Here is a 24,641-nt window from a genome sequence, read left to right on the forward strand (position 1 = left end):
GGGCGCGTCGGGTGCTTCGCACCCTCCTAGCTCACTTGGGGTGTAGCCCCTTATAAGGAATTATAATTCCTCCAACACTCTTCCTTATAAACATACTTAATGTTTATTCTTCTACCAATGTGGGACAAATTCACATTAGTTAATTATTCTTTCAACTCCTTTTAACATATCTATTAACTTGGATATTCTATGTTATTACATAAAATTTCCAACAATATCTTCATGTAGACTTGTTGGCATGAATCAAATTGAGCTACTAATTTGATAATTCAAACATATAAAAAGTACTTTATTGCACAAAGCAAGGATATATTAACAATTCTATTATGCCCGATCCACTAAAGACTTAATCTTGTTTTTCAACTTATTTAAATGCATGTATGATCACATAAAGATTTAGATCTTGTTTTCCAATTTATAAGCCAATTGCTCTAATGTTTTTGTTGAGCATCCATCTTTACTAAGAGTATTAGTAGCTGCATCTTTGAGATCCCGAATTCTACTTTGAATTTCTTTCCCTTCTTCTCCTTCCAATAAACTCTTCACAACCCTAGCAATCTCAACATGACCAATGATACCATTCTCATCAGCTTTGGCTCTCAACGCCGCTTTTATGTCTTCAGTTAGAGATACCACATTCATCTTTTGCTCCTCATAAAGTGGCCAAGCAATCACTAGCACACCATGTACTACAGTCTCAAGAATCGAGTTCCAACCACAATGAGTCAAAAATCCGCCTGTTGAACTATGACTTAAAATTTGGGCTTGTGGGCCCAAGAAGGTACCACAAACCCAGTACCTTTGGTTCTTTCCAAAAACCCTTCTGGTAAAAACCCAGGGGGGTCCTTAAGACCATGAGAATCAAAGTATCTGGCATTCGGTTGATCACTTGGACTTCTAACCACCCATATGAACCTTTGTTCACTTAATTCCAACCCCATGGCCAACTCATTAAGTTGATTAGATGAAAGGGTTCCACCGCTCCCAAAAGATATGTACAACACCGAACCACATGGCTGACCATCCAACCATCTTAAACACTCCAACTGACCATCCACATCGCAACCTGAACCAGTCTGTATCAAAGGTCCAACGGGATAAACCTTTGGTTTCCCTGGTTCATCCTCCAGCAAAGCTTTCAAAGCTCCACTTTCAATCTCCATGAAGCTATTTATAGCTATACCTTTTGCCATACTATACCTCTTTGCATTATGAAGCACTCATTTGTATGCATCATTCTCTCTATCTTGAAGCGAGTCAAATAGGTCTTGTCCATGAACAGGTATGCAACCAGGAATCGTAATCGGTTCAAGCAAGTCCCTATACTCACATGAAACCATTTGATCAAGTTTAGGCAAATGAATAAACAAAGACAAAACCATAGCAATTGACGGAAAGAATATATATGGTGAAACACCATATTCAATGGCCACATCAAATGCATCTGTGCCAAGAAGATCAGTAAACAAAGCCACCATGTTTTTTTCCTTAACTAAAGTCTTGAATACTTCACGGAGCGAATCAAGTGACCTTGTGACCATGAGACATATTCGGGTTTCCTTTTTGCTATCTTGTGGTAAGTCATCAAAATTGACTGGAGGAAGAATGAGATAATTTAAGCCATTAGGAAGTGAATCAAGAAAAACCTTTTGAGATATGGATAAAGGTCCATTGTTTGGGATGATGAAAGTGGCTGAAATATTGTGGTGAATCTTTAGTTTTTTAGAAAATTCAACTAAAGGGATCAAATGTCTCATACCTGGACTTGGTACAATGGCAATATGGGGTGTTCTTTCCATTGAATCATATAGAAAGAGATATATAGCTTGTATAAAAGTTTAGATACAAATGAAGTTTATATGTTTGATATATATATATATATATATATATAGCCACTAGCTTTTGATTGAGGATTATTTTTTGTGCTTTGCGTAAGAAGAAGGAGGAGATCCCTCAAGTTGTTTCTAACTTAAGGGGTCAAATTAGAAACATCTTGATCCTTTTATTAAAATCAATGTTTGAGATTCAAAGATCATTTTTTAATCTCAATCCTTGATTTTAATATAAAGTTCAAGATTTCTCTAACATGACTATTTTAGGAAACTTGATGGAATCCTCTCTCGAAGAAGAAAGGATACATGTACTTTACATTTGAAAAAGATTGTTAGTAGCTAGAGTTGATGAGTTAAATTATAACCAACCCGGCCGTCGACTTGCATTGGTGAAGTCGATCAATGTTAATTTCTAAAGAGCAAGTAGACGATCGAGTTGAAGCAGGTTGAGGGTCATATTGTATATCTACGATCTGGCCCTTTAGGTTTCTTTGGTGCGCAAGAGTGCTATATGATCAAAACCGTAATAAATATATATTTCTAAATCTAAGATCATCTTTGAAAATTTTGTTACATAATAGCTAGGCCGGTTTTGCTTAGAAATACTATAAAGTGCTAATTAGGATGATCTGGGACAATTCTCTTGAAATCGCGAAGAGATCAAACCATGTTAGGAGTAGTATCCACTAAAAACTACACGGCTTATGTCCAATTGTTAATCGGCAATGAGATCACTATTTGACATGGTTAAAGTGGTAAATGATATATCTAGACATAATCAATAATAAAAACACATATACTTAAATTCAAAACTTAATGTTAATATTAGTGATCATTATTATGGTTAGAGCTATAACTCTAGCTAGCGTGGTGGTACAATGTTATGGATATTTGAATATGTTAATATAATACCGAAAATGCTAAATAAATTTTTTAGGTCGGATTTCGATTACTTATATAAAAAATTATACTTTTTCATAATCTACCCTTTAAATTTAATATAACTATTTGATACATATTAATAAAAGCTTTATAGCTTCATTTAGCAAACCCATATTATAATCAACTTACTAAAACCCAATAATAATAATATTGTTTGATAGTAAGTGTTTGGAGTAGGTGGGCTATTTACATATTTGAACGTCTTAAAAATCAATTAACTAGAAAGCAACAATAATATTGTTGATAATAAAAGTGTGTATTGGGTGGGGACTACATGATGATGAGTTGCTTTATAGAGATATATTTCCCAATCAAAGCTTCAATTGAAATAGAAAATGAAATAGAATAAGATTTAGCTTTCCTGTTTTGGATTAAAATGGGTTCATAGTTGGGATGGAGTATAGACATCTTATTCTTTACCCTTTCTAAACAAAGAATTGAATGTATTGTCAATTTGGCTTAGCTATTAGAAAATATAACATGGTATCCGCACAATGTAGTCGTGACGGCGATGGTGTGCTGATGGGAGCGATTGTTAGTGGTGGGGGCGGCGTTGAGTAATGTTGATAATTGATGTAAATATACGCGTAACTGATAATAACTTATCAATTAACTTAAACTATAGTTAGTTAATTTGAGATTAACTAAATGAAATTTGAAATTAATTGTGTTAATAATATATCATCATCTATTTTACTCAAAAGTCATGTATCATTGTTGAAATATTTTTAAAAATGAACTGATTTTAGTATGAATGAGAATATGGCAGCATATATGTACCATGAGAATCGTTTGAATTAAAATTAAACTAGATTGGATTTGAAGTATGTAATTTGATCATGTGAGAATTCATTTGAATTCAAATCTAAACCATAGACAAAATCATTTACTCAAATTCATGACATTCAAAACACAACCAATTAAATATATTATAGTTCAAACATGTCAGTCATCTTTTTTTTTCTTTTCTAAATTTTGATTTTAATTGAAAGGGGGACGGTGGATGGTGGTGATTCTAGGTGGCGGCGGTTGCTTGGTGGTGATTCGGCGACGGTTGGTTGGTGGTGACTGTAGACGGCGGTGGTTGGAGGTGACTGTAGATGGCGGTGGTTGGTGGTAATTGTAGGAAGCGGTGACTGGTGGTGATTGTAGGCGGTGGTGGCTGGTGTTGATTGTAGTGGCGGTGGCTGGTGGTAATTATAGGCGGCGGTGGCCGGAGGTGGCGGTGGGTTGCAGTGGCTCGTGATGGTTATAGACGGCGGTGGCTGGTATTGGTTACAGACGGCGGTGGTCGGTAGCGGCGACTATTGTTGGTGGTTATTAGGTGGTGGTGATAGGAGAGGCGTAGGGGTAAGCGGAAATAAATGTCTAGTCGGAAAATTCCATCGGAAAAGATGATCGGAAAAGAAAGAATGGAAGAATAAATTTATATGTATGATTTTCATTTTTCGTCCCTCAAGTAACTATTTTTTCACTTTTCGTCCCTCAGGTAGCTATTTTTTCACTTTTCGTCCCTCAGTGTATGGTGAAATGACATTAGTGTCCTCACGTGTCTAGCACGTGCATACGTTAACGGCCCTTTTTTAACGCCGTAAAGCCAATGGACGATTATTAAAAAAATTGACCAACTTTAGGGTCAAAATTATATTTTTTTAAAGTTTAAGGATTGAAAGTGAAAAACGTGTCAACTTCAGGGACGAAAAGTGTAATTTACTCTATTAATAAAGCCCAAAAAACTAAAATTAAAACGTGGAAAACGAAACTCATCAGATCGATGATCGTCCCCCATCTAACCATCTTAACCTACAAACAAAATCTAAAGACAGGTGGCAAAAAGACACTAGAAAAAGAAAATAGTCCAAAAAGAAGATTATTGGATGCCTGGATGGTATTAAAAAAATAAAATAAAATAATAATAATAATAAAATAAATAAAATAAAATAATTGAGAGGATGTGAGGTTCCAAATCCAAACTACAAATCAGTGGTGCAAGGCGTACCTCGGAGCCTAGGACAAGACCAGGTAATTAGTGGCAGGCAAACTACGACTACGTACCTCGTAACATATAATTATTTGATGTAAACAGATCGAAATGGTCCCAACTCAATAATTACTAATAAAAATCTCGAAACCACAAAGAGTAAATGTATATACTCTATCAGTTAATGGTACATCTGCATCTCTAAGTTATACCATTCAAAAAAGAGTGGTAACAAACTAACAATATAATCCATTAAAAAAAAAAAAGTTCTATAATCCATCCAGAAAAAAAAAAAGAAAAAGAAGGTTATACGAGCAATAGGCTGACTATGTAAAACTGATAAACCTATACAAGTATACAAAGATTTAAATTGAAATATTAGAAATAGAATAAGTTCCTACCACTCCTTTTAAGTTTTGCTGTTTAACGGGCTAATTAGCTGCATCAAAAATTTGCAATATATTTACCTTACTGTATATTACTCTAATTAGCAATAGCATTCATCAATATATATAGTTCTTAAGTTCTGTGGTCCACATAGATATACGAACTTAAACGTTTTTCTTGAATTTAAGTATTACACGTCTTAATTAACAATTATTTTTTTTATGTCAAATTCGGGTTACTGACGGCCAATAGCCCACCCGATCATCTCTAATTTACACACGAGTACACATGGTTCGACTCTCATGACTGACAAGTCTGTGAATCTTTTCCCTGAATCACATTTAACGGCTTATGGTGTACATTTCGTAGTCTAAAGTACATACAGGACTTCACCATTATATGGTGAGGTGTTCCCTGATGTCGAATACCGACTAACTGTTGGGGAAAAATAAAAAAAAGTGAAACCCATAACCTTTTTATTATTATTGAAGTTACTGGGTACCTTATTTATTCAACCAGTGAGGGTCATTCGTACATCTTAATCAACATGACAATTGAGAGACATAGCACAGCCACAAGTTACTCTTTGATTTTAGTTATTATTATCAACTCATTTATTGGACGGAATGTGGTGATCATTAAGGGGGAAGAAGAAGAAGAAGAAGAAAAGTGAGACAAAGTCTTATTCTTTTCTAATCAAAAAAATGGAGAGTAGTAAAGAAAGTTGTAAGGTTTGTGTGACAGGAGGTGCTGGATACATTGGGTCATCTCTGGTTCACTCACTTTTACAAAAGGGTTACATTGTTCATGCTACTCTTAGAACTCTAGGTGATGAATTTAAAGTGGGACTTTTGAAAAGTTTCCCAAATGCAAAAGAAAGGCTTTTTTTGTTTGAAGCTAATATTTACAAACCAGAGGAGTTTGAACCAGCAATACAAGGGTGTGTCTTTGTTTTCCATGTTGCAACCCCTTTGCAACACACTACTGGTTATAAAGTACGTTCGAATTGAAGCGTTTAATTCCTTAATCTTTTTTTTTTTTATTAGATTTATTGATTGATAACAACCAGTCAGTGTAATTAATTAATTTATCAAGATTGTTTAAAAAGAATAATTAATTAGAACTCGTTTTCCTGATTATTAAATCGTTAAACGATTGTGATCTTATCGTGCGTGCAGTACAACAATCTCGTTGACGCAACAGTTAACTCAGTGAAGACGATTGCAAACGCTTGCATACGCTCAGGGACAGTGAAGCGGCTAATCTATACTGGTTCTGTTTTTGCAGCTTCACCTCTAAATGAGGATGGGAATGGTTATAAGATCACCATGGATGAGAGTTGTTGGACACCCCTTCAACTCAATGTCCCTTACTCAAATGATTTTCTTAAGGTCCTACCAAAAATTAACTTCTTACTATTCTAATTATCTTAACTTGTATACCTACAATAACAAATTTTTGTAAAAAATCAACTTGATAGGTGAAGTTGTGATTTTCGTAAGTGCAAAAATATATGAGGTCTTTACCATACGGGGCCGGTTTTGAGAGGCCGGATTCTCACCCAAAACATAATAAAATTTAATATGATTATGCATTTATAAACGTACACAAATTCATCAAGTTTAGGCATTAATCTTGTGGTTCACAATTTTTTGAACTATAATGATGAATTACTTTATGTGGCTTGAAAGAGTCTAGAATCTGAGAGAGATGTCCAAACTTCATTAAAACTTAGTCTCCTTGTTTATCTGGAATCAGATATAGTTCAGATAATTTATTTAATTTGCCTTAAAACACTTGATAAACGCTTTGAAATTATAATCATGCATAGTGAAAATTAGTTTATATCTTTGTAATGTATATTGTTTTGTTGACACTATAATGTGAAAAGATTATGAACCTTTTATATATAAGAAGTTAATTAATTTATATTTGAGGTGCTCTTAGCCGTTCAAAAACAAAACAAAAGCTTCTAAGTTAGTAAAATGTTAGGAGATAAATGTAAACCCTTCGTATTAATAAAGTGCCTAATTTAACAATTTGGAGATATAGGACATTATATTTTGAGATCAAATTAAGAAAGTTCTCCCCACATAACAATGTGAAGGTCGAATCAAATTTGCCAAAATACTACTAGGTGTGCATTTTTTTTAGCCATTTGTCCAAATTTTAAGAATTAACATTCATAGTTGATTATCTCGCTTATTGTAGCTCTTATTGTGATATATGGTTGATTAATTCATTAATTAGGACTACAAAGACGCCAAAACAAAATCGGAGCAAGAACTCTTGAAAATCGGAGAAGACGTCAAAGCAAATGATCATGAGTTGGAGATAGTGACGTTAACTTGTGGGTTGGTAGGCGGTGCAAGTTATTTGCCACATCTTGCAGGAAGTGTGTTGACACTCCTATCACAAGTTCTCAACAATGCCGCATCGTACAATAATGCACTCAGGCACATGGAGGAATTGCTAGGCAAAATCCCGATTGTTCATATTGATGACGTTTGGCGCGCTCACATCTTTTGCGCAGAGACACCATCGGTTCAAGGAAGATTCTTATGTGCCAGGGCGTACATATCAAGTTCAGAAATCGCAAAGTATTATCAAGAAACCTACCCCCAATATTGTCATTTTAACCAAGAGTAAGATTTTGATATCAAAACCCTAACAAAATGTATATGGAATATATATGTTGTCATTAATTTCTCATGTCCAGGTATTTGAGAGAATTTGGGAGAGATATCAAATTCGGATCTACAAAGCTTGAAGATAAAGGTTTTGCTTACAAATATAGTACAAAGAATATCCTGGATGATAGCATTGAATTTGCCAAGAGATCAAACCATGGGTAGCAGTACTAGTCGTCTCTTGAATGTTCAAAGTGATAAAACCATGCGCACAAAGCCACAAAATTTATCCTTGTATGTATTCACAATATTTATTTATATTTTCCTTAAGACAAAATTACATATATACTTATAAAATGTTTTATTTTCACATTGTATCAAAATTAGAAAGGGGACAGCTGCGTACACCGCTCCCGATTGAATCCAACCCTGCTCCACATAAAACGCATAGTAGATATACATACACAAGCTTCAGATAGTTACGTCAAGCTTAATTGCGAATTTAGGTATGGATATAGATATGTGTTAATAAGGATACAAAGTGGATCTGAATTGAAAAATTACTTTATAAGCTATTCTATGAGTCTAAATATAGATGAAATTGTGAAAGCAAACCTTATATTTCTTTTAGCCACGTAAGAATTCGTCGGCCAATTGATAGATGGTTTACGTAAGTCGGGTTATATAGGTATTTTGGAATCAGAACTTTAATGGACATGGAAGTATGGAACTAAATTAAGATCTGGAATTCTGTTTGGGAATTAGTGGGTTAGGTTGGGTAAGGAAGTCCGACGGCTTTAACCTATTGACTGAGTAGGTTTGGTAAGGAACCCCAGAAGAGTATATCGCGAGTTCGATTCCTACCACGAGGTTTTTTCTCCAATAATTTGGGTGGTTTTTCCGTTGAAAGAATTAGCTAAATTCGATGTTCAGAAGTGTGATCCAGATATAAACAATCTATCTATAATATAAATAAAATAAAATTTTGATGATATAATTATTTTTAAAAAAATCTTACATGGCATCTTTAGAATTTTTTTAAATAATTATTTCTTTTAATTTAATTGTTTTATGACATCATCTTTTAACTTTTTATTTTTAATCTTTTTATTATGAAGTTTTCTAAATCCTAACCAAGTCTAATATAAAATAACAATTTTTTTATATGTCATGTCTTATCAAATGCGTTTCACTAATTATATTATTAATTTCTTTTTAACTTACACTACAACAAATTTGTCATTTTTACGCAACTTTTCTACATACTCACTAAAAATGCGTAAAGTTTTGTTAAGTTTTTCGCACTTAGAAATGTGTACAAATAGTCTACATTAAAAAGTGCGAAAAAAGTTATAAGTTTCATAATTAAAAGTGAGAATAAAAATGTTTACATACTAATAAGTGTGTACAATATTAGATTTATACACGCTTATAAATGTATAAATCATTTTTTTCGTGGGTGATTTTTACACACTGAAATGGTAATGATCATTACAATTTCTTACAATTTAAGTATGATTTCAAAAAACATATGGTACAATTATAATTTATATCCAATTTATTTTTGTAATCATAACTATGTTTCGTTATTATTATTTATTTGTATGAGTTCATTAAAAACAGTTAGACATATATAATAAACGAAATAATATGTAGAATTACCATCAATCTGGTCAACACTTTTACGTTTTTGTTTTACGTAAATACATTTTTGTCCGACTGTTGGTCACTTTTATAAAAAAAAACAATCATAGCATGTTCACAGTCGTATGGTTCTTTAATTTTATTGTCACTTTTTATAAATATGTAAGTAGTGTTGTTTTTTATGTTTATCTTCTTGTATGTCATAACCTTTATATCTTTAATATACCCGGGTATCACCCGGGTTTATAAGCTAGTATGGTGGAAAAAATACTTTACCTAAAAATACGAGGGCATGATGAACTTAAAACATTACATAATATCTTACACTTAGATGTGGGCATTGGGTTGGAACCAGTGGAACCAGTTCGGATCTGGAATCCAAACCGATTCGGGTTAACCAAAAAGGAATCGGTTTTGACCTAAACCGGAACCGGTTCTAGGCCTTGAAAACCCGAACCGATTGAACCGAAAATATAGGTTCCAGATCGGTTCGGTTCCAAACCGATTCCGGAATCAGTTCCTAATTATTATTATTTTTGTTTTTTGTTTTTCAGAACTTAACTGCCGTTAAAGGTCTTTTTTTCACCGTAAATCAATTTTGGGCCACTTGATAGCTAACACACCAATCTTTAAGACCCAAAATACCTTCATAATGATAATATTTACTTATCTAGTGAATTAACACAAAAAACTCCAAGTTATTTCACAAAAAACACTAGAAAAGAATTAAAAACTCACTAATAAACCATTTAACGGTTGTTTAGGCCCTTTTTTGATCGTAAATCGATTTTGGGCCACTTAATTGCTAATACACCGAGCCTTAAGACCTAAAATACCTTCATAATGATAATATCTAGTGACTTAACACAAAAAACTACAACTTGTTTCACAAAAACACTAGAAAAAATTGAAAACTCCCTATTAATTCATATAACCGCCGTTTAGGCCAATTTTTCCATTGTAAATCGATTTTGGGTCACTTGATTGCTAATACACCGAGTCTTTAGACATAAAGTACCTTCATAATGATAATATCTAGTTAATTAACACAAAAAACTCCAAGTTACTTCACAAAAAACACTAGAAAAAAAGTGAAAACTCGTTAATAATTCATTTAACCGCCGTTTAGACTAATTTTTTCATCGTAAATTGATTTTGGGCCACTTGATTGCTAATACAACGAGCCTTAAGACCTAAAATACCTTTATAATGATAATATCTAGTGAATTAACACAAAAAACTCTATGTTATTTCACAAAAACACACTAGAAAAAAATTGAAAACTCGCTAATAATTCATTTAACGGCTGTTTAGACCAATGTTTCATCGTAAATCGATTTTGGGCCACTTGATTGCTAATACACCGAGCCTTAAGACCTAACATACCTTCGTAATGATAATATCTAGTGAATTAACACAAAAACCTCTAAGTTAGTTTACAAAAAACACTTGAAAAAATTGAAAACCCGCTAATAATTCATTTAACAGCTGTTAAAGGTCTTTTTTTCATCGTAAATCGATTTTGGGTCACTTCATTGATAACACACCGATTCTTAAGACCTAAAATACCTTCATAGTGATAATATCTAGTGAATTAACAAAAAAAACCCCAAGTTATTTCACAAAAAACACTAGAAAAAAATTAAAAACTCACTAATAATTCATTTAACGGCCGTTTAGGCCCATTTTTTGATCGTAAATCGATTTTGGGCCACTTGATTACTAATTCACCGAGCCTTAAGACCTAAAATACCTTCACAATGATAATATATAGTGAACTAATACAAAAAACTCCAAGTTATTTGACAAAAAAAACTTTAAAAAAATGAAAACTCGCTAATATTTCATTTAACGGCCGTTAAGGCCACCTTTTTACTGCATAAATCAATTTCGGGCCACTTTATTGCTAATGGCTCAAGCCTAGGACCCAAGATACCTTCCAAAATGATAAGATCTAGTTAATTGACACAAAAAAACTCCAATTTACTTCACAAAAAACACTTGAAAAATTTGAAACTCGCTAATAATTCATTTAACGACCGTTAAGGCCACTTTTTTAATACGTAAATCAATTTTGGGTCAGTTGATTGCTAATGAATCAAGCCTAAGATCCAAGATTCCTTCCAAAATGATAAGATCTAGTTAATTGACACAAAAAACTCCAAGTTACTTCACAAAAAACACTTGACAAAATTGAAAACTCGCTAATAATTCATTTAACGGCCGTCAATGCGACTTTTTTTTACTACGTAAATCAATTTTGGGCCACTTATTGCTAATGAATCAAGCCTGAGACCCAGGATAGTAAGATACCTTCCAAATTGATAAGATCTACTTAATTGACACAAAAAACTCCAAGTTACTTCACAAAAACACTTAAAAAAATTGAAAACTCGCTAATAATTCACTATAATTCTTTCTTTTTCGCCAAAAATGCATACTTTTATTATAGACCATCTTAATCTTCAACAAAGTTCAAAGTATTCAATCAAATACAATGTCTTCAACCAAATAACAATGTCTTAAACCAAATAACAAGTCTTCAAACAAATACAAATTCTTAAACAAATTAAATAGTCTTCAAATTTAAAGTCTTCAATCTTCATTGTCTTCAAATTGTCTTCATTTGTCTTCTTTTGTTTTGATTGGTCTTCAAATGGTCATACACAAATACAAAGTCTTGAAACAAATACAAACTTTTCAATCAAATAAAAGTCTTCATCTTCATCTTTATCTTCATCTTCAATCTTCTCCTTCAATCGGAGTTACTTGTTATTGAGCTTGAGCGTCATCAAGCTGAATCTCTTCATCGGAAAGTGATAAGGATGTACCTTCCTCAACTTCTTCATTGTGAATATGTTCTTAAAGGTCCAAAGTATCTTCAAGACTTGATACTTTTGTTTACGCCCCATGGCGTCCAAGTGGTTTTTGTAGCAAATACACATCTCCAATGATGCCGGTGTAAGTTTTGTTCTTCTTATGGACAAAACGCTTCCACTAGTTGAAAATGCGGATACTAGCCACCGTGGAAGCTTGAGCTCTTAGTAAATCATGTGCCATGATAGATAGAATCGGAAATTGACTTTCCCTTTCTCTCCACCAATTCAATACATCCACATTCATGAAAGCATCAATTCCAAGGCTCACCAAAAACTTGGTTCCAGTATACCTATGATAATCATCATAGGGTGTTCTTGTTGGAACTTGAAGCCTCATTTCTCTGACGTTTCACATTTGGTGGTTGCATGGACAACATAATTATATAGGTTTGAATCCTTGGTTTTTTTGGTAGTAACAAAATGACTAGGAGTAGTAGAAGAACTTGAGTCATATCTAGCTTCATTAACCTTATACAATCTTTCTAAATTCGCATTAAACTCACTTTTTGCCATCATGGGAAAGTTTACATCCTTTTCATAACACTCCAAACTATCACTTATTTTTTCAATAAGTGCCTCAACGCCGCTAACATTTAAAGTGGGGTTCATTGCGGTGGCACAAGCAAAAATTAGGGGCATTTCCATAAAAAAAAATTTTTTCATTTTATCTCTCATGGCTTTCACCAATTTCATAAATTTGATGAAGCACCAAATGACTAGTAGAGTAATAAACTCCCGAAACCAAAACCGTGACATTTTTAAACACTTGAAGTAAATCTACTAAAGTTTGAATAATTTCCCAATGGTCAAACTTAGAAGTTGTCAAACGGTTGTCAACTAGATCATCATGAAATTGTTTTAAAGTAGTTTTTTGACGTAAATCACATTCAAACATTGTAAAAGTGGAATTCCCTCTAATACGACAATCCCAATGAGGTGTCAAATATATCGAATTGGTATCTTTACACAATTTGATATACTTTTTATGTCTAGTCTTACCCCCAAAAAACACTTCCTTTAACATCTTTACAAAGTCATGTTTAACAATTTCAATCACCTTTTCACCCAAACCGCTTTTCACAACCAAGTTAAGAATATGTGCAACACATCGACCATGATAAAAAAAAGGGATAAGTGCCCAGAAATGCAGTCAACTAATGTTCAAAAGTTATTGTGTACACGAACTCTAGGTCAGCTTTATTGTGTTCACGAAACTTGAAGTTTTGGTTATTGTGAACATAAAACGGGATTATGACTATGTGGGACCGGTTACTTTCACGTTGACCCATTGACTGCTTACGTGACATGCACACATAAACTTTTTGGGATTAGTTTATGCATACAATTAAAAAAAAGATTATTTTTTTCAAACTCGCCGGAAAATTTAAAAATCCGATTAAACCTTCGTTTCTTCAAATTAGACCACGAAATTCGCACCAAAATACTCAAAAATCAGCCGCGAACAAACCCTCAACAAAAGTTAAACCGATTGAGACTTGCCGGAAAATTTACCAACTCACCGGAAAAATTAAAATCACCATAACTTTGTTGTTTATTCGAGTTTCGACTTGAAACCAACACCAAACTGCTCAAAATTGTTATCCGGAACTCGAAAAAACAACAAAGTTATGGTGATTTTAAATTTTTGGGCGAGTTGATGAATTATCCGGCGAGTCTCAATTGGTTTAACTTTTGTCGAGGGTTTGTTCGTGGCTGATTTTTGAGTATTTTGGTGCCAATTTCGTGGTCTAATTCGAAGAAACGAAGGTTTAATCGGATTTTTAAGTTTTTCGGTGAGTAATTGCAGTTTCCGACGAGTTTGAAAAAAAATAATCTGTTTTTTTTAATTGTGTGCATAAACTAATCCCAAAAAGTTATTGTATGCATAAACTAATCCCAAAAAGTTATTGTGTGCATGTCACGTAAGCAGTCAACGTGAAAGTGGTGACTGACTAACTTTTGACCCGGTCACTTTTGCATGCTATAGGACTATTGAACAAGTTTCCTGAATACAATAAAGCTGACCTAAAGTGCGTGCACACAATAAATTTGAGCATTAGTTGACTGCATTTCTGGGTACTTATCCCTAAAAAAAATTACCATCACAAATAGGAGTATATTTTAGTTTCAAGTGGTCAACCGCTTTTGTATTATTACTTGCATTATCAAATGATATTGAATAAATCTTTTGTTCAATTAAATAGTATCCAAACACATCCGGCCCTTAACTTATAGTATAGATTTTCACCCGTATGAAGTTTCTCAAAATTTTCAAAAGCAATCGTGCGCTTCATCATTTGTCAAGTACTATGATCTATCCAATGCGCAATAACACATATGTAAGAACCGGGCAAACCATGAGGAGCACTCCAAACATCGGTTGTCAAATTTAAACTACCATTTAAATTTTCAAATTCCGTTATAAGTAATTTTTTAGCCATTTTCCAAATTTTCATACATGTACGTTTTAATGTAGAGCGACTTAGAGTAGTGTACGTTGGTTGGAGTACGTTTTGAAATGTGGAAGTGACCTCCGGATCATCCTGATTGAATGACCAAGCTTTTTTAATGACAAGGTTGGAAGGTTGCTCACGAACTGACTCCGTCGAATAATGAAAAATAGTGCCATCATTTGCCAATGTGTGTTGACCTTGTGAAGAGGTACCCGCTTCTTGTGCTTTTCTTACCGTACAATGATTTTTAACATGTTTCTCCAAAGTCGAGTTTGCATTTTTCATAAGAAGATGGTGACAATAATTACACTGAGCCTTAACATCACCATTCGACAACTTAACCAATTGAAAGTGTTCAAACACGGAAGCCGTTCTTTTATAATCCGTCATTATAGCCACCACTGTTGGCTCACTTGTGGAACCAATACTGGAAGATTGCGTTTGTGAAGCGGAATTATGCTCTAGTTTGTGAGAGATTTGATGTATATATTATATATAGTGTATATAGTGTGTATATATATATCAGGGGTCCCTTATTTTGAGAACCCATTTTTTCGTAAGAACCTTAAGAACTCTTAAATTACGTATTGAATTACATGTTTTTTTTTGTTAATTTACATGTGAAACGTTATAAAAATATATGTTGTAGAAGAAAGTTTTTTCAAAACCTTATATATATATCAGTTTGTTAACATGTGAACGAAAACGTGAACATATTCATTTACAAGTTCACAAAAGACTATTTTGAAAGTTTTAAATTTTTTTTTTTTTTGCAACGTACTTTTTAAAATAATTTCACATGTGATCCAATACATAATTTGAGAGTTTTCATGGTTCTTGCAAAAAAGGAAAAATGGTTTTCAAAATAAAGTCAGTCATAATATATATGTAGAGATATAGTGGTTTTAGTAAGTGATTTATGAATACATAGTGTTTTTGTAAGATATAAAGTGTTTGTAAGTGATGAAATGTGTAAAATCAACCTAAAATAAAGAAACATATATATACTAGTTGTTTGATGACAAAATTTGGTGAAATAAACAGCTCCTAACGGTCAAAAAGGATCAAAAACGGCTAGTGTTAACGGTCACTAATGGCTAGTTCCATCAGGTCAAAAAAAATGTTTCTGAACCGGTTATTCGGATCGGTTTCTGGAAACGGGACCGATTTTTGGAAAAATGGTTCTTAACCTAATACTAATATTTTGGTCTTTTGGTATGACCCAAACCCAAATTGCATTTAAACTTGAAAACCCTAACAAAATAACCTTAACCCAAACCCAAACAGATTAAATCGGAGCTTGTTGAAATATTAAAAAAAAAAAAGAATTACTCGGTCTGGTCAGAAGAGAGAAAATGAGATAAAGGCCCAATCATCCAAATCCACCTATCTAACAAAAATAGGGTTTTTAGTCAGAGGCCCATTTTTGACATACAAGAGTAGAGAAGAGAAAGAAGGCTGGTAACTTGGTAAGGTTCCATTACATACATACAATACACCTCGTCGATCGGAAAAAAAAAGCAGCAATCGGGGGAATTGATGGGTCGGCGGATATTGAACGAAGCATTGAGGACGATTGTGAATGCCGAGAAAAGGGGTTTTGCATCTGCTCAACTTCAACCCATTTCCAATACCATTTCTTCTTTCCTCTCCATCATGAAACACCGAGGTCTTTTTTTTCTTCTCACAAACACACACATATTATTGTCTTTTTTAGGTTTGTTTCATTTTGTGTTTATAATGATAACGAGAGCAAGTACCCGTGAGTTGCGGCGGTGAGATGGTGGGGTGATACCTAGGTCATAGAGTATGATAGGTTATAGGAGTTGATATGTCATAGAGTATGATAGTCAAATGCCTTAGCCGTACCCTCGGATTTAAAAATTTGTCGAAAGTATATCGAATGACATCTCTAATGAAAGAGCATGAAATTTTAAGAACACCCATACAATTTTTATAATTTATCGATGTACGGTTTTTGAGATAAAAGATTTTGAATGAATTGGATGAATAAATAATTTATGGAGGAGAGAGAAAAAAGATGATTAGTTGAGATTTGAGGAAAAAGAAAGGGTATTATAGTTATTTTAGATAAATATAGAATAGATAGGAGGGACATTTTGGGGAAGTACTTAAAATCAATATTGAAAATTTCAAGTTCAATGTTTAAAATCTAAGGAGAATCTGCTTTATAATATAGTATAGATATAGATATAGATATAGATATAGATATAGATAATTGTTGAATTGAAGTTATGAGTTTCGGACCCAGTTCTAAGCTAATTTATATGCCTGCTACTGATTTAAATATGTGGCTTTTAATCGGGTTTTGTAAATTTGTACAAACAGTGCATCCAATGTTAGAAATGGCATAATAGTGTTGTATATATACTTGTTATAATCAATAGTAGTATATATTTTGTAAATTTGTTTGTAAACATATTTGTTGTTGCCAAGTTTTTTTTTTGTATTTCCATTTTGCTACTGCTACTTCATGCATTCAGATTTGTTTTCTATAAGTTATTTGGTAACAATTTAAGCATAGCTTCAGCGAAACAATATGAAATTATGTACGATGCCTAGGCATTTAGTATACTCTTGTTATCAGTATATAACTGTGGAACCATGATTTTGGTGCTTCCAGATGGGATAATTAATTGTCACAATTTCACGCGTCTTTCAGTTGGTATAATATATTGAGCAGTTTTTATTAAAAATTTATGTTATGCTCACCTCTGGTTCTAGAATTTGACAGAGTTCATATTTGTTTAGTAGTTTATATATAATTTTTTGCTTTGAATCACAGGTTATGTCAAGAATTTCGAGGTGCAGGATCCCCATAGAGTGGGGAAGATAAAAGTTGAGTTGCTCGGAAGGATCAACGATTGCCGAGCTATAACATATAGACAAGACATTAAAGCGCATGAGATTGAGAATTATAGACTACGCACCCTTCCAACACAGCAGGTTTTGACATCTATAACTCCTCACTTTATTATAACTTGTAAAATCTATTTGCATTGTTATCTTTAAACATTGTCATATGACCTGCTCTGAAACGACTATTTGCCTATGATGGTAAACGCTGTAAAATCTGTAAGCAGTAACCTTGTTATGTGCATTTGTAATCCTAATGTTTGGAAATTTATTGTTACTATTACCGGCATCTCTGTACAAGGTTTTGCTTAGAATATTGACTTAGCTTTAGTTTTAGAGAAACTTATATTGGTGTGAGAGTTGTACTAGGAATTATATAGTCGGTGCAAATGAAATTTATAATTCAAACCGTATTGGAAGTTAGTATACGTATAGTTGAGTTTCAAAGGAATAAGTAGACGGAGCAGGCTGCAGGGGACAGATCCCTGTGGTTTATACTCATGAGAGTTGATATCTGATAGGTTCAATTCAGTTGGTTTCTTAAATGTTCTAGCTTTTTAGGGTTGAATGGTTATATATATTTGTTGCTAGGGTTGCCATCATGTAGCAGTTTGCATAAATCAAAATACGATATATGTGGATCCTGCTACTAAATTAAAACGATCACACTGCCCAATTTTGTGTTCTATTATCGTGTTTCTCATAGTTGTCAAAAGCGACGGCGAACTCAAAGCGCAAAGACCCTAAATGGGGCGAAGGCGAGAGGCGCAAAAAAAGCGCACGGACGGAAAAAAAAGCGCACTAAACTAACAACCAAACCAAATGCCATTCAAATTAGCAAATTCCATCTAAATAACACATAATGCATTAAGCCAAAAAAGTTCAAGACAAATTGTTAAACACAGAAAGTTCAAAACCATTGACAAAACTTAATTAGAGCCACGGACTATGCTATGCCATCATCGTCAAATGTGTCGAGCTCTTCTTCCTCAGAATCATCAATTAAGCTTACATAAGATACAGGTCTTGATGATGGTACATTACAAGACCTTGTTATTCTAGAGGGCTCTCCTGCCCCGCTCGCCTCTCCAACCATGGTCCAAGTTAAATCCTCATCATTGTGAACACGATCCTCGTCCATTATCCCTGTTAGCCACTCATTGCTATCATCAATGACATCTAGTGAAATTGGATCAAAGTCATCAGGGTTGTCATGACGATTCTTAAGCGTGGTGTTGTACTTGACATACACTAAATCGTGCAATTTCTGGTCTTCAAGTCTGTTCCTTTTCTTGGAATGGATCTGATCAGAATTATAAAGTATCGTCAACTAACTATTAAACTCATATAACGAGTCACTAAAAACTGATAGTCACATCAGAATTATAAAGTATTGTAAAGCTGTTCATATTGAACTCAACAGATTATGTGCTCGAAGGTACTCCAATTCCTTTCACATCCTGATGCACTGCATGTTAAGCTCAACACATTAATTGCAAATTCTTGTAAATTTGGTGTACCTTTCCCAAAGAGCTTCCACCACACAGCTGTACAAATCATAATATAGACATAGTAATCTAGTATTCTAGTGCCACATTAAATTAAAGAAACAATACAAATAAGTAGCCTTACCAGGTTGTACTTTCATGTGTTGCCTTTTTGCAACTTCTAATCCAAAGAAAGCTGCTTGGTTAACCCACTGAAGCAGCTCTATCGTTATTGCATCTTGTGTGTCTTTATCCGGGACCAGCCACCTCATGCATTCATGTAAACCGGCTGCCCCTTCTTTGTCATCCTCAATTTCCTTGTTGTAACAGTAGAACTGCGGGTTTAAGTAATAACCCGCTGCATGTAAGGGACGGTGAAGTTGAGAGTTCTACCGTTTGTCTACTATATCCGAGATAATCTCATACTCGTCTTGCTGTTGGTTTAAAGCACCTTTAATTGCAAGCTTAGCCCTTTCCATGGCTTCATATATGTAACCCATTGCGGGTTTCTTCTCATTATCAACTAGGCGAAGCACTTTCACAATTGGACTCATCACTTTTATACTAAAAGTGATATTGTTCCAGAAAGTAGGGGTGAAAACAATATCATTAGCTCGTTTCCCCTTTATTTCTTTAGACAATTTATTGTTGGTCCATCTTTCTGATATGAATCTGCTGGAATGATATGAAATAAAAGTATAAGGGTGTTAAGTGTGTTTTTTAATAATTGTTTCTTATTCTTGGTAACTACTTGTTCTCCAAGATTAGGTCAAGTCTGTCTACAGATAAGGCTGCCAGCCATTAGGGTTAGGGGTGGAGATTATTATTAATTGTTCTTAGGAACTTAGGGCCGCCGGGGCATTAATCCAGACAATCGGGCTACTGGGGCATTTATCCAGATTATCAATAAATCTAACAGCCGAGTTTGGCTGGCTTTCTCTGTGTTATCCTCTGTGTTTTCTCGCTTATTTTCTGTTTTATCAGTTGATACATATCAATTGGTATCAGAGCCCTAAGGTTTCTATTTGTAATTTTGCCCAGACGTTAGTGAACAAGAAACAATGATAAAAGGAATTAGATTTAATAAGGAAACTAGTGAAACTGGTAAAAATCTTCCAGCCCATTAGTATTCATTAATTGCATGCACCCCTGTTGAATTGTTTAGAATACTTCTGATAAATCTTTCCTCATCCGTGTCCATAGTCTGTATCAATGTCATTCCAGTTTGTGACCCAATCTGTATGCTCATACCATGTTGTCCATGTATTCATAGTTAGATGTGACATACATTATTTCCCACCTGAGATATTACCTTCTATCGGGAGGTTACTCGGTTAGACACCTGGACATTAACTAAATACATTGTACCTTTCTGTAAATGAATCTAATCCATGCGGAGTACTTAACTACCTCTACCAGTATTTTACCCACAGGCTATTTTTTGTTGAACTTGATTTATTTTCTTCTTACTATCGATGCAGTGGGGATACGTGGTGATAACAACTCCGAATGGCGTATTGGACCATGAAGAGGCAATTAGACAGAACGTTGGTGGTCAGGTTCTGGGTTACTTCTATTAAGCATAAATCATCATTACCCCCCTCTGCATGTAGAACCAGTTGCATTGTATCATGCTGGGATTGAATTTGAAGTTCCATGTAGACAAATGATATTATTTATATGTGTAGCTTAAGTGTAGAACTGTTGCTTCTTGATTCAAATAATATGCAAATCAGTAGAACCAGTGTTAGCAACAGAATTATGAAAACAATCAACTACCAATTTTATATATTTTCAGTTTTAAGTTTATGGAGTGTGCTATGATAGCCTTTGGGGTGGGGCTATGGATAAAGACACAATAAATTGTGATACACGAAGGTTGTAAATTATTATCACGAGCTGTTACTTTTAGGTGTAACATTTTACTGCCTGTTAAATAGAGAATTCCAAAACTTATTTATCAACACTTGACTAGCTAAAAATATTTTATCGGCGTTTGAGGCTGATTACCCTTTATTTGTAATGAGAGCAAGTACTCACGCGTTGCGGCGGTGAGATGGTGAGGTTGATAGGTTATAGAGTGTGATAGCCAAATACGTTAACCGTATGGGCTCCGCCCTCGGATTTAAAAATTCGTCGAAAGTATATGGAATGACATCTCTAATGAAAGAGCATTAAATTTTAAGAACACCCATATAATTTTTATAATTTATCGATGTACGGTTTTTGAGATAAAAGATTTTGAATAAATTGGAAGAATAAATGATTTATGGGGAGAGAAAAAAAATGATTGGTTGAGATTTGAAGAGAGAGAAAAAGTGTTAGGTAAATATAGAATTGATATATGGACATTTTGGGAAATAAATGTTAGAAACTTAAAATGTAAACATGAAAGATTTGCTTTATAATATAGATATAAATATAGATTATTGATTACTTTTAAGGCCTTGTACCAAATGAAACGAACGAACATGAAGGGCTCATGTTCATATATTTGTTTACGTTGAAAAGAATAAACAAATGATAGTTATTGTGCGTTCGTAGAATTGTAGTTCATTATGAAAATACAAATTTTTAAGCTAAGATATAAACCAAACCTATATGAACACACAAACCAATATATAGAGCTACATAAACATGATGCTGGGATGTCAAATTTAGGAAATTTCATATGATGTTTCAGATTTCAGATAGGAAATGAATCGAGATTTTTATTTTAACCAAAAACTTCCCGACTAAACGATTCAACAACAGACCATAACTTGAGTGGTACCCATATGGCCATATGGCCATATTTGCAAAGTAAAAACCCAGGAGAGTTCTCCAGACTCCAGATACATATTCAAAAATAATTAAGGTAGGTCAAAAACTATGTTCATGTAATTTTGTTGGCATGATACAAATTGAGCTACTTTCATACAACAAACATACTCAAAATAATTTATTACATAAAGCAAAAATAAATTAACAATATTGTTTAAAAGCATGATCATCTAAAGACTTATATCTTGTCTTTCAACTTATAAGCCAATTGATCTAATGTTTTAGTAGAGCAGCCATCTTTACTAAGAGTATTAGCAGCTGCATCTTTAAGATCTCGAATTCTACTTCGAATTCCTTTCCCTTCTTCTCCTTCCAATAAACTCTTCACGACCCTAGCAATCTCCACACGACCAATGATACCGTTCTCATCAGCTTTGGGTCTCAACGCCACTTTTATGCCTTCGGTTAGAGATACCGCATTCATCTTTTGCTCGGCATAAAGTGGCCAAGCGATCACTGGCACGCCATGTACTACAGTCTCAAGAATTGAGTTCCAACCACAATGGGTCAAAAATCCGCCTGTTGAACTATGACTTAGAATCTGGGCTTGTGGGGCCCAAGAGGGTACCACAAACCCGGTACCTTTGGTTCTTTCTAGAAACCCTTTTGGTAAAAACCCGAGGGGGTCCTTGAGACCATGAGAATCAAAGTACGTGGCATTTGGTTGATCACTTGGACTTCTAACCACCCATATGAACCTTTGTTCACTTAACTCCAACCCCATGGCCAACTCATTAAGTTGATTAAATGAAAGGGTTCCACCACTCCCAAAAGATATGTACAATACAGAACCACATGGCTGACCATCCAACCATCTTAAACACTCCAACCCATTTACATCACAACTTGCACCAGTCTGTATCAGTGGCCCAACCGGATAAACCCTTGGTTTACCCGGTTCATCCTCTAGCAAAGCTTTTAATGCTCCACCCTCCAACTCCTTGAAGCTATTTACAGCTATACCTTCCGCCATACTATACCTCTTTGCATTATGAAGTGTCCATTTGTATGCATCATTCTTTCTATCTTGTATCGGGTCAAGTAGGTCTTTTCCATGAACCGGTATGCAACCAGGAATCATAACCGGTTCTGCCAAGTCCCTATACTCACATGAAACCATTTGATCAAGTTTAGGCAAATGAAGAAACAAAGATAAAGCCATAGCAGTTGATGGAAAGAACACATAAGGTGAAACACCAAATTCAATGGCTACATCAAATGCATCCGTGCCAAAAAGATCAATAAACAAAGCCACCATGTTTTTTTCCTCAACTAAAGTCTTGAATACTTCACGAAGCGAATCAAGTGACCGCGTAACCATGAGACTTATTCGGGTTTCCATTTGGGTATCTTGTGGCAAGTCATCAAAATTGACTGGAGGAAGAATGACATAGTTTAAGCCATTAGGAAGTGAGTCAAGAAAAACCTTTTGCGATATGGATAAAGGTCCATCGTTTGGGATGATGAAAGTGGCTGAAATGTTGTGGTGATTTTTTAGTCTTTTAGCAAATTCAACTAAAGGGATCAAGTGTCCTATACCTGGACTTGGTACAATGGCAATATGGGGTGTTCTTTCCATTGGATAGAAATAGAAATAAAGATTTATAGCTAGAGAGAGTGGGTGAAAAAAAGTTTAGATACAAATGAAGGTGATATGTTTGGTATATTTATAGTCATTTTGGTTGAGGGTGTTATGTGCTTGTGTAGGAGGAAGAAAGGATGCATGTGAGACCAAGAAAATTATTTATGCCCCCTCTGTATTTAAGGGAACATACATTAATAACTTATTTAAAGTTAAATTTAGCAAAGATTGTTAGTAGATTTGAGTTAAATTCTAGAACGATTTATTATTATAAAGACATGAAGCAACTTTTAGTGTATCGTAATTAAGCGTATCACACTATTACACATTTTAGTCAGAGACAAAATTACCAAACCTGAATTGGGATGAATAATTATGCTAATCAGTGCTGTAACTCATTCTAAATTTAATAAATGATTGAGATATTACATGCTTTGATTCATGTTATACTTCATTAGTTTATATGTAATATGATATGAATCGAAATTTATAGTAAATATTCCCAACTAAATTGGGAGATTGTCAAACAACGTGACATCCGAACAATTTAATTTAAAGAAGACCTCCAATCATTGTAATATGTAGGACCCGTACAATAAATATATAAAAATATATACTAACATGATACCCACGCGTTACAGCAGATACCATTAACAGGGTGTCTCATGTAGTAATTATCAAAAATAGTATAATTGAGCAATCTAATAAAATTAAGATTTTCAAATAAGAATATAGTTGTTTTTTGTGGGGAGTGATATTTTAGACAAATCTCACTATGTAACTTTCAACAGGGAACATATTCTCTTTATTTAAGTAGTATATAATTACATACATATATATATATATATATATATATTAGGCTTCAAATAAGTTAAAAATTTTTTTTACTAAATTTAAAGATAAAAATAACTAAATATGTTAGGCTTCGACCACATTATACGTTAACACCAAAATTTTTAACATATTTGTAGAGTTGTAGATCTAATATAGTAGCTGTACTTGTATTTTTATTATGTTATGGAACAGAAACGAACGTATTAAGTGAGCTGGAGCTATTTTATGGATTTTTTTTTTCCTCCGGTATGCGATAATTTCTTCAAAGAATTGATGCCCTCATTTCAAAT

At 33.9% G+C, this 24,641-nt stretch overlaps 3 protein-coding genes and 1 pseudogene across 3 annotated transcripts; 2 read left to right on the top strand and 2 right to left on the bottom strand.

The window, feature by feature from the left end:
• Window positions 1–396: 396 nt before the first annotated feature.
• On the bottom strand, window positions 397–1,799 carry LOC122594495 (annotated as a pseudogene).
• Window positions 1,800–5,710: 3,911 nt separating this feature from the next.
• On the top strand, window positions 5,711–8,142 carry LOC122593917 (putative anthocyanidin reductase). The gene is made up of 4 exons (XM_043766377.1): window positions 5,711–6,137; window positions 6,321–6,533; window positions 7,393–7,787; window positions 7,862–8,142. The coding sequence occupies exons 1-4, from the start codon at window positions 5,847–5,849 to the stop codon at window positions 7,995–7,997; spliced, it is 1,035 nt and encodes a 344-aa protein (XP_043622312.1). The 5' UTR covers window positions 5,711–5,846; the 3' UTR covers window positions 7,998–8,142.
• Window positions 8,143–16,117: 7,975 nt separating this feature from the next.
• LOC122593282 (40S ribosomal protein S15a-5-like) lies at window positions 16,118–20,921 on the top strand. Its single transcript, XM_043765672.1, has 3 exons — window positions 16,118–16,417; window positions 17,555–17,715; window positions 20,594–20,921. Exons 1-3 carry the CDS (start codon window positions 16,288–16,290, stop codon window positions 20,690–20,692), a joined length of 390 nt encoding a protein of 129 aa, XP_043621607.1. The 5' UTR covers window positions 16,118–16,287; the 3' UTR covers window positions 20,693–20,921.
• A 1,108-nt stretch (window positions 20,922–22,029) lies between these two features.
• LOC122591033 (hydroquinone glucosyltransferase-like) lies at window positions 22,030–23,602 on the bottom strand. Its single transcript, XM_043763223.1, has one exon. It carries the CDS (start codon window positions 23,512–23,514, stop codon window positions 22,114–22,116), a length of 1,401 nt encoding a protein of 466 aa, XP_043619158.1. The 5' UTR covers window positions 23,515–23,602; the 3' UTR covers window positions 22,030–22,113.
• Window positions 23,603–24,641: the final 1,039 nt, after the last annotated feature.

Source organism: Erigeron canadensis, chromosome 3 (assembly GCF_010389155.1).
Source record: "Erigeron canadensis isolate Cc75 chromosome 3, C_canadensis_v1, whole genome shotgun sequence".
NCBI classification, from domain to species: Eukaryota; Viridiplantae; Streptophyta; class Magnoliopsida; order Asterales; family Asteraceae; genus Erigeron; species Erigeron canadensis.